Source organism: Cryptomeria japonica, chromosome 4 (genome assembly GCF_030272615.1).
Source record: "Cryptomeria japonica chromosome 4, Sugi_1.0, whole genome shotgun sequence".
NCBI lineage: Eukaryota > Viridiplantae > Streptophyta > Pinopsida > Cupressales > Cupressaceae > Cryptomeria > Cryptomeria japonica.
The window spans coordinates 678,082,689-678,096,193 of NC_081408.1; the positions used below are offsets into that span (position 1 = coordinate 678,082,689).

Consider the following 13,505-nt stretch of genomic DNA (forward strand, 5'->3'; position numbering starts at 1 on the left):
GTTCTGAAAAAGAGGAATGTCCCCTCCAAATCCTTGTGTCCCTAGGATGTCACCTAAACCACCAGGGACACATCTTCATGGAACACTGCTAAAGATCCATAAAACTTCTCATTCTTCACCATTTTTCAGTTTAGAACTCATGATTCTACAATTCACACATTCAACATTACATATTTCTAGCAGGAGGCTTAATCCACCACTCAATCCAAAATTCTTCTTACCAAGCTGAACCAACAAACTTAGACTTAGTCCAAAGTGTTGTGGGGTAAATGGTGTATCCATTAAGCTAACACATCCAAGAATAGGGCCTGTTCAACCCTAGAATCATTTTGGGCTCATTATGTTCCCAATTACCTTAACTAAGAAAAAAATAGGGCCTATGCCATAAATTCATGCATTTATCTTTTAAAATAATAACCTATCTTCAGAACAACTTTAGGTTCACTTCCTTCACTTATGTTTTACAATACTTAGATGCTGGGTGATAAGTAACCTTCCAATACCCATGGTTTCTGCAACCTGCTCCTTTTTCAGAATATAGAGTCCTTTGTACTCCAACTTCTTTCTAATGTAAATGAATGTCTTTTCAATACAGTTGACCTCCTTTGATGATTTGTGGACATGGACACAAATTCACTGTATTTTCCTAAATTTGCTTAAAACATAAATTGTGTGTTATAATTGAAAATTTAACCAGCAGGTATTTATTCCTAATGTTATGTGGATTGATGCAATTGAATTTAGATGTTTCTGTTGTAGCTTGTAAACTGCTCATGTAAATTATTTGTTCTGCTTCCAATAAAAAAAAATATACGTTTCTTAAAAAATTAGTGCAACTGCACAAGGCCTGAACCTATTCTGCAAAATAACAACTAAAATTGCTGAATTCATGTATCACAGAGTATTTAAGAGGCATAATATTTTCCTTGAAGTGTATAAGTGCAAATGCATGAGAACTTAACATTTACCACAACCTGGCAAAAAAACACAACCTAAATTGCCAAATTCATGCATCTAATAGAGCATTAAACAAGCCATGTTATGAGCTATTACAATAAAAACGAAACTACGACCACATAAGGTTAAAAAGCAACTTCAAAATGCGAAATTCATTAGTATCATATGGCATTTAAGAAAGCAGGGTATTTCGGTGAAACGTCAGTACAATTGCACGAGAAAAGAGCCTATACCCACCCGAGGTTAAAAAAAAAAAGCACCTCAAATTACCCAATTCATCTATTGCAGTTACAAAGGCATGAGATTTTGGTTGACAAATAAAGAGCACAATTGCAGTAGAATTCGATCACTGTCTCGTAGAGATAAGGCTTTTGGGAAAAATCTGTGCACAAGTTTTTTCCCATTAGCATTTTTTCTAACATTGTGGACTGTGGAAACCTTAGATCTTTAATTAATCTTAAACTTTCAAATTCAATCGAATTTCAATTAAAAAGTGAAAAAGAAAAGAAAGAAAAGAGACTATGATAGGTACATCTTCAAGTTGTCTGTCACGGAAAGCCCTGTTGCCCTGCACTACGAGCTCATAAACCTGACCCCTCTGCTCCCACGCTGCACTTGAACTCACGTCTCCGAACTGCATTTCGCCATTACAGGCATTAAAAAGATTAATTTCAAACCCAGAAGAAACAATGAAATAAATTAGCATAACATAATCTTACAAAACTCCTACATGGATTTCACCAATTCACAGAATTCAAACAAAAAAATTGGCAAATTACATATATAATCAAAGATTTCCCCGCATTTCACCACATCAAAACTTTGCAGAATTCAAATAAATAAAAATCCAATCAACAAAAAAACGTAATAGCACAAAGATTGTTCACCCGCGGAATCTCGTCGACGCTGTCAAAATCAGAACGAGAACTGGACGAAGCCATGGCACTCCGTTACTTGACAGAGAATTGAGATTTATTTTGATTTAAAATTTGATCTCCTAATGATTAGAATGCTGTTGTTTAAAAGGGAAGGATGAGGATTCTTGAGAATAAATTTCATTGGTACTGGCTGCCGTAGGGTTTTAATGGCTCCAAATAAATACTCGTTTTCTTTCATGTGCCTGTCAAAGCAAATCTGCCGATGTGTTGGTTCTGCTCCCTGTACTTCCACGTTGGTTCTCTAGGGACGAAATATTTCCTTCTATTGGTGGGGTATTCAATAACGTGGTTGATTAACGACCTCGGAAGAAGAACCGATTGAAGCGGTCCGATTATATTTGGCCTTAAATTGCCTCATTATCTTAGCCACAAGACAAGCGCTCACATGTCACCATGGAAGAGGAGAATCTCGAAGTTTGGTATATTTTTTATTATTAGTTTGGTTTACATATGTTTGGTATTTATGTAATTAGATTTTTTTTAATTGTATCAAAATTTATAGAAATATCAAAAAAAATATTATATGTTAAATCAAGAATAAATTATAGCATGTTAACTTTCCACCAATCTAATATTGAAAGAGTGATAATCAAATGACAATGAAATAGTTTAAAGAAGATAATAGTATGACAATATAATATAAATATATATTATAGCAAAATAGTAATATAGTAGACATAAGAACCATTATAGTATGAAATTACAAAATAGTCAAAACACCATAAATGAATAGTAAGATAATGATAAGAGTGTATGGATGGAATGAGCCATTAAGGTCAATTAGCGTGAGCCATGTTAATAACACTCATTCTTTTAGTAATTGAACTACTAATATTTTCATGATCAAAACACACCTAAGATTAAATCTAAAGTTTCTTGTAAATAGATTATCTTTAAACCAATTCATTACCAATACTTTGTGTGAGAAATAAGTAATTCAATAGAATATTTATCAAAATAAAGGTACTATTTATAGTTGAAATAGTTAGACTGAAATATGTGAAATCGATCCAATTTAAAAGAGAAAAAATAATTATTGTATATTTTAGTTAAAACATGAATAGTTCTCTAATAATCATGTATTAAACTTGTTAATAAAACTTTCTTAATTTTAGTCATATTTACAATATTACAATGGTTTTAAATAAAGACAAAACATTAAAGTAATATTAAAAACATTACAAATAAATCACAATAAATATGACTTTTTATGATTTTATGATGAATAGAAATTTCGTTATCATGTATTAAATAAAATGTTGTGATACACTATTAAGAAGATTATATAACATCAATTACTTATCCCAATATAGTATAGAATATATTTAAAATAATAAAAAATTAAATAATTTTTTTAAAAATTGAATTAAAATAAAAAACAACTAAACATTTAAAAAATCACAAATAGAAAACCTCATCCCAATTAGAAAAGAATTCTTATTGAATAACCCAAATAACTACACTACAAAACTTAGAAAAAACTATATCACACTACATTTCAAAACTTACAACTGTACCCAAAATAATGATAGGAATGTTGGCCGTCCATGATTCATGGCTTATGTCTGTGTTTTTAGCTCTTTGACTTTTCCAACAACACTGGAATTCCAAACTTGTAAATTGCCATTCAAAATATACTTATACTTCAATTGGTAAGGAATCCTATATTGTATCTGCACGCCGCCGTTTTTTGGAAGATTGTGGTTGACTTTGCGATGGTTTTGGATAGATTGATTAGGCCGAGAATTTGTATCACATGTTTCTTTATGATTGTGAATACAGTTATAAGCTACGACGTTAGGACGCGGACACTTGGATTTTATCCAAGTCTTTTAGTTGTAGAGCCTTGGGGGAACTCTAACGCGTACTTTCAGCCGGCCTTTAAAGACCGATTTACACACCGTAAAGTAACAATAAAAGGAATTACCCGCTGATACTTTCTACCTTTTGGTTTTGTATTATTTTTATTGCAATACTTAGTGTGTAAGTAGAGGAAAGGATTCCATAGATAAATATGATGTGATGTTATTATATTCTTTTATTTTGTATAATTTTATCTATAGGAAAGGATTCAGTAGTTGAGCATGCACCAATTATTGTGAGGGTTGTTGATACCTTTTGTTCCAAAAATTGAACAAATAAAATCTATTGTTTGAAACAAAAAAGATCAATTTTTGTTAGGAAATGTACCAACAGTTGTTGGGAAATGTACCAATAGTTGTTAAGAAATGTACTAATATTGTAAAAAGTAACCAATCAGGGGATGCCATATCAGCTGCACAACTATTGAGGTCTCTTTTGCACGCCTATTGGTCTCACTTTTGGGGGGGGCTGTTTTGGACACCTTGGCAAAAAGCATGCTGATGTGGCATCATATTTGATGATGTGGCCCTGAAACCTTAGTTATAAGCAGGGGACTTGCCAAGTAAGCTGCTGTAAAAAAATCAAAGTGATTTGAAATTTCCAAGTAGGATTTTGAGAAGCGTGAAGTTAGGGTGCACAACTAGTGGGTCCTTTCCCCTATTAGTTGTGATATTAAGTATTAAGAGCTGTTATCTTTGTATTTAAAAATTGGTGACAAAGTATTCATTTTCATAAATCACATCAAAGAAACAATTAATCATAAGAAAGACATTGGTGATAAGTAATATATTCTTTGATACACATGTTTTAGTCTAATTATTTTTTGAGGTGTTTTGGACAGCTTCATAAAGATGTGGTGATGCCTTAAAAATATTTGCTTGCTAATTCAAGATAAATTTGTGAATGACAAAGGATTTTGATTCAAATTGAAATAACTTCATTTTTTTCAAATTAATTTTTAAAATAGATCTAACTTGATGCTTTTTAACTAGTTCACAACATTGAGATTTTTATATTAAGGTGTTGTATTGAAGAAATATAACTAACTTTTGATCACGAGTTAATTCCTATTCATTATTTACATCATTATTTGAGAAGCATAAGAACACACCTATCACATTAGTTGTCCACATCAACATATGCATTATTAGCAACAAATAAGCATACTACATAGTTGTTGGTGTGTTTTCAATCATTGTCAAAGCTCTTAATTTTAAATTGGGACTTGACATAAGAAGAAGATCATTACTTAATAAGCTCACAAACATGTTTATCAACAAAACTGCTCTTTTATTGCAAATGGACTTATCAAAAAGAATATTTATTTGCAAGTACAAAAGATTAATAATCAACAAATTCATTTCCACAATTAAAATTGAAATTTAAATCAAAAAACATTTTTATATACACAAAAATTAAATTTACAAATTAAATTCAAAACCAAGCAAATAACAAATTGGCTTTCAAAACCTCCCAACATCAAATTTGATTACAAAACATACTTCAACCTCAAAACACTCCCATTTCAATTTCTATCACATTTAATTGATCTATAATTAATTTCTTGTCACTGTACAATTTATTGCGTTAGCCTAAATTATTTTGAAAGTTTCTTGTTTCATTTTCATTCTTTTGAAAGGAAAATTTGATCCATATATGCAAGAAACAAAATAGTTTATGTTGGACGTGGCACTTCGTGGGCTAGGAGATTTCTTGGTTGCGATGTTCTTATAAAGATGCAAATCTGGGGAGATGCTTTTTCTAAATTTTAAGTAGAAAGATAATTACAAATGCATCGCAAGCCCTAAAGCAATACACACTAATAAATGTCATAGCTAACTTTATACACCCACAAATCCTAAATGGTACATCGGATTTTGATTTTTTATTTTTAGTTGTCTGCGTATATGACTTAACTACTTATAGCTATTGATCTAGCTTTTGTGTAGCAATGATGCACATTGTGGAATCAATTATGCGCACAAAGATCAAAAAGTACACACTTCAAAGTGTCGCCTGATACCTAACTAAAGATGTTCCAGTAACCGTCAACTCAAAATCGCTAGTACTTGTTGACAAATGCCCCAATAGTGGTGCACAAATGGACCAATTATGAACAAAAAATTACAAAAAATGATCGGCTATTGGTACAAAACAAATTTATTAATGGTGTTTTCACTATGACGACTATTGGGGGGTCAACATGACAATAAGGTGACGGTTATTGGAACTATGTTATCTATTGGTGCTCTTCCCCTAATTAAGAAAAAAAAACTAAAAGTAAAGTGTGAAACAAGCACATACAAACTATAATAGATCACACAAGATTTGGATAGTCCTCACCCGATAACATAAAGATTATGCGTCAATTATTTATTTTCACGAGGAAACTATTGAAAGATATTTTGTTATGTGTCCATAAAAAAATATCTATTGGAAGATATTCAAATTTCGAACATTTTAGTTTTACTTTTTTTAAGTTTAGTAATGTGTTCATTTGATTTTTTTAATTTATTTTTTTCACTTTAAATTATTTTATTTTATCTTATATTTAAATGGTTAAGGAGGTCATTAATTATTTGTTATAATTAGTTTTGTATAAATAAAAAAAGTAGGTAATAATAAGTATGAGCATAAAATAATAGAATAGAATTACTATTATATTTAAATAATTGTGTATACATTTAGTAATCTTAAGTGTTTCTACACATTTCTAAATATTCATTCCAATCTTTTAAATCTTTTAAAACTTTTTATGGATTTTGATTGCAATTGAAGAAACTATGAAATTCAACCTTCTTGCGACAAGTCTCTCTTGGCAATGTGTTGTCATTGATGTCAACTTGATGTCTGACAATATATGTTGTCCTTGATTGTTGTTGTCATTGATGATATGGTTGGATATAGAATTGTGGCAATTGTTAAGGAAGTGCTGATGAAGTTGTATATTCATGTTTGTCAGTGAGGAGATTGTTGGCAACTGATTGTCAGTTGTTGTCATTATGATTTGTATGACTGGTATGAAGAGGTAGATATAGAGAACAGATGGATATTGGTTATAGATGGTATGTGGATGTCCACCTTCTTGTTGTTTGATGTCTACACCTAGTATGATATGTTGATACAACTGATGATGCTAGCAATGTGGCTTATGGCAAATATAGCATGATGAGGTTTAGATGGCTTGAGATATTAAGATAAGGATTAGATGCATGATAATAGAATGGAGATGTTGTACCAAGTGAAAAGATGATGTTTCTGGGATATTTTGGATTCTTGGAAGGTCAATAAAGTAAGTTGGTGCAAAAGTATATATTGATGTCTATTTGGAATTTTCTTTGCATTTCGAGCTATATTTGATGTTATGGTCTTGCAGACTTGAACATAACATTTATGCTCTGTGGACATTGCACTCATATCTTTTTATGTCCTTAGTGTTCCAACTAATGAGGTTGGTGATTGCAGCTGGTTGACAATTTGGTTATCTGTCAAAATTGGTCTAGAAAATGCTCTAAATTTCTCTACAAGTGTTGCAGCCTAGAGGACATGATTATAATGTTTGTGTTGTGTCTCAGTTCAACTTTCAAAAGTTGTCGTGGTTTGTAAGTAGTGATTATGTTTCTCTATGTATGATTGGCTCTCTGGAATGAAGTGTTTTATATTAGTTGTGTTATAGGCCAATATGATCTTGAAATGGAAAGAAGAAAGAAGGATTTGAAAATGTTGTTAGATGTTCACGAAATGTCTCGATGTGCTCCACACAATACTAGATGGTCTAGCTGATGGTGTATTATGACCAAAATATGTGTTTCAAGGCAACTGCTCTAGTCTGACTGATATAAGTTGTTTTACTACTTGTGATGAATCCTTGGGTGTCTCTACTTGCTTTGAAGAATGTGGTGCATTGATTTTGGGTCCTACCTTGGTGTGTGGAGATTCGCATTAGGCATGTTCATCTGGAAGATAAGTGACTAGTGATGTGTTGCTTGGTGTATCCATGCATTACCTTGTTACCAACCTTGGAGGATGTGTGATAGCGTGTGAATTATTTTAAACTGCTTAGATTGAAGTAATATGACGTTCTTAGGTAATCCCTATCTCTTGGATTGGACCACATTATGGCCGACTTGATAGGACCTATGTTTGTCCTTTGCTCTGGCCAACCTAATTAATGTTTGCAATAAAAAAGATGGTATATATAAAAGATCAAATTGATGTTGATCGAGTGGATGAGTGTATGAATCAATGTGGGTACCATGCTTACATGATTAAATCATTTGCAAAGTCAGTGATGTGAAGATGTAACAAAGGAAGTGTGTGGTGATTGTTGTGAAGTTGGTTGCTTGAGACAGAGATTCAAGGACAACTTCATACTTGGAGATTGTTAGAGGCAGTATTGTTAAAGGCTTATTCATTTTGATTCATATGTTTGTGTACCTTGCTTGGAGACAGTGTGTCTTCTCAGCAAGTTTTGTATCTTGCCTTGAGGTAGTCCATCTTAGCCTGCAAGTCCTTTGTATCTTTCCTTGAGGTAGTGCATCTTATCTTGCAAGTCCTTGTATTTTGCCCTATGATAGTGCATCTCAACCTACAAGTCCTTCAATGAGCAATATGCTTCCTTGGGAGTGAGCCTAAAATAATATTGTAATCTTTTCATATAATGTGTTGACCCTCACCATGGTTTTTCCCAATTTGGGTTTTCCACATAAATTTGGTGTTCTTGTTAGGGTTTCAAGCAAATCCGAAGCAAATATGAACTAACAATTATATGCAGATTTAAATACAAAAGATAAAGAAATAAAACATGACACAGATAACACAAAGATTTAACATGGTTCACCCAGAATGGGTTACGTCCACCATACACAGCCGTCCAATCTTTCTTATTATCCAACAAAAATAGTACATCAACCTTACGATGCCTTAAGCATCCCAGCCGCTTATAACATGCGTTTTTAGGGCAATAAACAAAATCAGCCTTTTTAGGGTTTTATTACAATGTCGGTTTTCATCAACAAAAAAACAGCAAAATTTTTTTTCCCAACCCCGAACCCCAACGAGAATACGTTCTGAGTGTACAGTACTTTGTTGATCAGTTGCCACATATCAATAGTTCTCTTGTACATGGTGATTCATTGTTTTTTCTTTCATTCTTGCTAACAAGGTTAAAGTTAAATTGACAGTGAATTGTGAAATAAAATATAAGTATTTGGTTCAAACCGATTCAACCCCCCACCCTCTCAATCCTAAGGTGTGTTTAATAGTCTAAAAACCATGCCCTAAACATATCATAGGTTGAAGACATGTCAAAAAATGGAGAGTTGCAAAGGTATTATCATGGTTGTATAAAACATCGATATAGCTAAAGGACATTAGTACACTAAAAAGGTATTGAAATACATGCATAATTGTATCCTACTAACAAAGAGGCAATGATATGACTCAAATTTCTAATGCCAACCTTTGATCCAATGTAATAAAACTAGAACAAAATAATGACAACCTCTACAAAGGACTAAACCTCCCTACAATTTATCCTATAATTTTATTTTCTACAAGCAAACTCTTCTCTCTCTTTACTTTAGAGTTTGAAAGAGTGTGTATTGTTTTATCATGCTTTATAATTATACTTAGATTTAATTTAAAGAAATAATTTAAAAGGGCTTATTCCACAATTATTTAATTTTAATTTTGATGAACCCAAATATTAAACACTCATGTCTTCATAATATACTCCCCTCTCTTTCAAGTGAATCCCCAAGTTTGTTCTCAATCTTGTTTTCCTCCTAGATGTGCATGTCTTCACCCTTCAATGACCATGAAAGACCGTCATGAAGAACCCTTTGAGCATGATGCACATTTTAAACAAAGTGAGCATAAGAAAGTTAACAAGATATAGCAACACAAGTTATGCATCCTTCATGAAGAGTTTAATAATTTGGACAACAAATCTTGCCCTTCTTTGGTAGTGTCGTGCCCCTGCCAAATCACAACCTTTATAAAATACCACGATCCCAACCTTTATGAAAATTATTCTAGGTGACTAGGATTTAATAAAAGGGTAGTGATTCCTAAAACAAAGCATTTAATTAAGAATAAATTAAAACTTATTGTGATTGGTAACAATTAAGGATAAAGGTTTGTAACTCTTTCAAAGGGCAGTGATTGTTGAAGGTTATGACTCCTTCAATAATAAGAGATAAAAGGGAGATTATTTCCTTGGGAAGAGGACATCAAGTTATCATCACTCATCAATCCATTAAGAAAACAAGGAAGCAATCAATTATCAAAGATCAATTAAGTAATCGACAATCAATCTATCAATCCACCAAGCAATCCATCTTGAATTTGAGGAAGTGAATTTCAAATGAGGATAAAACCCTTCTTAATTTCATTAAGAAACTTAGAGATGAAAATCCTTGTTTCTCCTTATCAAGTTTTAAGGATGAAAACCCTTAAATACTATTGATGAGTTAATGATGAAAAACATTTTATCTTGTCACTATTGAGTTAGGAATAAAAACCTCTAATACAACAAATTTGAAAGCATTTCCAATGAATTCAAGATTTGTTTAAAAAATTTAAAATTATGTCATGAAAATTATTGATCTAAATATTATAATAAATCCATATTTTCTGACAAAGCCATTATCATTTTGAGTAAGAATTATTGTTTTAAGGGAAAATTCATAAATATCCCAGAAAGGGATATTGCAGTTGGTTCCCTATAAATATTAATATAATCCACCACTTACAATATGTGTAGGTTCTTCGTGGCCTAACAAACCAATTGTCTAAATTTGAAAGCACACATGGAATTCATTCCCTTCACCCTTGTCAATATTATTTACTACTCTCTTCACCATATTTAAATACATTCTCACACTTCTCACGTTTCATTCTCAAGCACTCATCTTTCCTCTCACATATCCCACCCCATCCATATCTCCAACTTCTCGTCCCAGTCATTTATCCCACCCATTAGTTATCCTTCTTCACCCAACTATTATCATACCAAATTTATTGTACCATTCTCTTTATTGTGTACTTCAATATACACTCTTATCTATTTCCCCATACAACTCACTCATTTGTATCCCCTCTTATATTGCATATCTATCCATGCAACCTTCATCCTACTACTTCTTATATTCCTAACCACCCCCCTTCACCCAACCTATTAAATGTTTATATCCATTAATCCAACTCACACTCCTCTCATTGCCAACCATAATCCCTACTTCCTTTAATCCTCCCATCAACCCCACAATCTAACACATCCTTCACCAATTAGGTTCCATGCAAACTAGATTGAATATTACAGGTAACCTCATACAATACATATCATGGATCTTAACTATAAATCCCCTTTGTTATGATGTATTCTAGCTTATCCTTTTCCCATGGTTTGAGCATGAATCCACAATTTGAAATATATAATGGTAAGGTAGACCCACTGACCCACAATTATTCTTTTTATGCCACTTATCCCAATTTCTTACACATTGATCAATTGTTATCCAATCTCTTCTCTCAAACATTGAAAGACCCTCCAAGAATTCCATTCAATTTTAAACTAAATTAGCAAACTCTTTGTCTAACTAATTTAGGTTAATATTGGCCTCAAAGTTATTTTATCTTGCTTGTTTCAATGCAAGCAATGCATTAATGAATTTTTCAATGATCACGTCATGCATTTTCAACATTTTCTTATCAAAATATATTACAAATTACAGGATGATGATATTCAAAAAGTTCTTCATTGATAAACTCCTTTCACGTGTAATGTCCCTATTGGGGATATTCCTAATTTATATGCTTGCAAACAATATTAATCACTAAAAATTGATATTACAAACATTAAAGATCAAGAAATTATGATAATATTCAAATCAATATAGTATAGCATCATTATTATTCAGATAAATACATCATAGCATATTCCTTGTAGCCAAATACATCATGAATTCCTTGGAAACACTTGCAAAAGGTAATTATCAAGGTTAGTCATTCTTGATTTGTCGAGAGATTGGAAGATAGGCCACCCTCCCATCTCTCAATCCAACTTGGAGGCTTTTTGTCCTCCTTGATCAAGTCCAAGAGCATGGAAGGTTGGTCATCCTTTCACCTCTTGTTCAACTTGATAAGAGTATGAAAGGGCGATTACCCTTTCATATCTCATGAACTTGGAAGGAATTTCATCCTTCCTATTTGCAAGATACTTGGACACAAATTCAATTTTGATTTCTCAAGCAATTTCCTAGATTATTGCTAACTAAGTACCTCTTAATGAATTAACAAGTGTATGCTTGAATGGCTACAACAAATTATTTTCTATTATATTTACTTATTTTTTGTGAGCTACAATTCTTTTAATTAACTCCTTAATTTATGCTCTGATTTATATAATAATAACAATTCTTCAATTTGTTGTCAATTGATTCTGAATGATGCCCTTCATAAATAAAATGTACTCCTTATACCTATGAATGAGAGGGATTCACACCCCCTCAATTTGCAAGTAACACTTCTCTTCATAGGGGCTACTTAAAATATATTTTTTCTATTTGTTGATCATCATATTCTCTTAGTTCGCCCTCTCTTTAATTAATCACTAATAATTATAAATCTTGATTTATTAATTTCATTTGCTAAGATTTATTTAAAAGGTTGTGATCAATATTGCAAGGATTGTGATTCCTTGGTAGGGGCATGTCATCACAAATCAAGAATAAAGCTATGTTCACCTACTATGCTAGCTTTTTTATTTTTATGCCAACCTAGATGGGATTGCAAGAAAACAATTCTTGATGTTAATCTTTTAAGTTACAACCCTTCTCAAGCATCATCTTCTTGCATGTCCCATTTTAAGTTCTCATAAAATTTTTATGTTAAGCAATGGTAGGGGGCCTCCTTTCTATACGCCAAATATAATGTAAAAAACCAACCATTTTGATGATTCACATTTATCATTAATGTCATACCTATCAAACTATAATTTTTACATAATTTCATCCATTTGGTAGATCCCTATCACCCTTATATAATTATCAAGAGATAATTTGATCATATTGCCCCTATTTTACCCTTGGATATATATGTCTCTAATGTTAATGGCAAGTCAAAGGCCATGAAACGAAATGGTATGTGGACCTTAAACATAAAATGAAGAACCTAGTAAGAATTATATAATTTATATGTAAGGTATAAATGATGGAAGGAATCAATTTAGTACCCCTCCTAGAAATCAAACATGCAAATTTATACTAATCCCTTCCCTTATCACACCCAAACCAAACGTAACTCCCACCTCATCTCCTTCCTTTGCCAACTTTATTATTGCCCTTGATGTACAACTATCTCATTTGAAAACTAAATCTGTTACTTTTTTCTAGTAATGAAATTTCCAAGAATGGATACTAGGGACCTTCTTTAAATTCCAACCACTATTTGTGACAAAAGTCCACCAAGGATATTATAATCAACCTAGGTTTACAGTATAATATTTGCATTAAAGAGTGTCTTCATAAAAGTCATTGGCAACAACCTTCTATGCTCATATTAGTGTCTTATTAAAATGATTTAGCACAATCTTATAAAATTCCTCAAGATCCTTACGTTGTGTATTGACAATTGTGAAGAACAAGTTCTAATTTGCAATGTTCCTACTCACAATCACATTAACTCACATGGATTTCATTGTTTGAGATTATCCCTTCTATATTACATCAATGTGTCAAATTCCTA

At 32.1% G+C, this 13,505-nt stretch overlaps 1 protein-coding gene across 6 annotated transcripts in view; it reads right to left on the minus strand.

The window, feature by feature from the left end:
- The window catches only part of LOC131046863 (uncharacterized), a 42,017-nt gene that overhangs the window by 26,296 nt on the left and 2,216 nt on the right, over window positions 1–13,505 (minus strand). Inside the window, exons 1-2 of one of the 6 annotated variants that reach the window (XM_057980657.2) lie at window positions 1,845–2,227; window positions 1,478–1,591 (exon numbers count right to left, since the gene is read on the minus strand). In XM_057980657.2, coding sequence (XP_057836640.2) covers window positions 1,478–1,591; window positions 1,845–1,898 — 168 coding nt within the window. In that variant the 5' untranslated portion in view covers window positions 1,899–2,227. Of the gene's footprint in view, window positions 1–1,477; window positions 1,592–1,844; window positions 2,228–13,505 lie in introns of those variants that run through there. The other 5 variants (XM_057980661.2, XM_057980659.2, XM_057980662.2 and 2 more) reach the window with 5 other exon arrangements.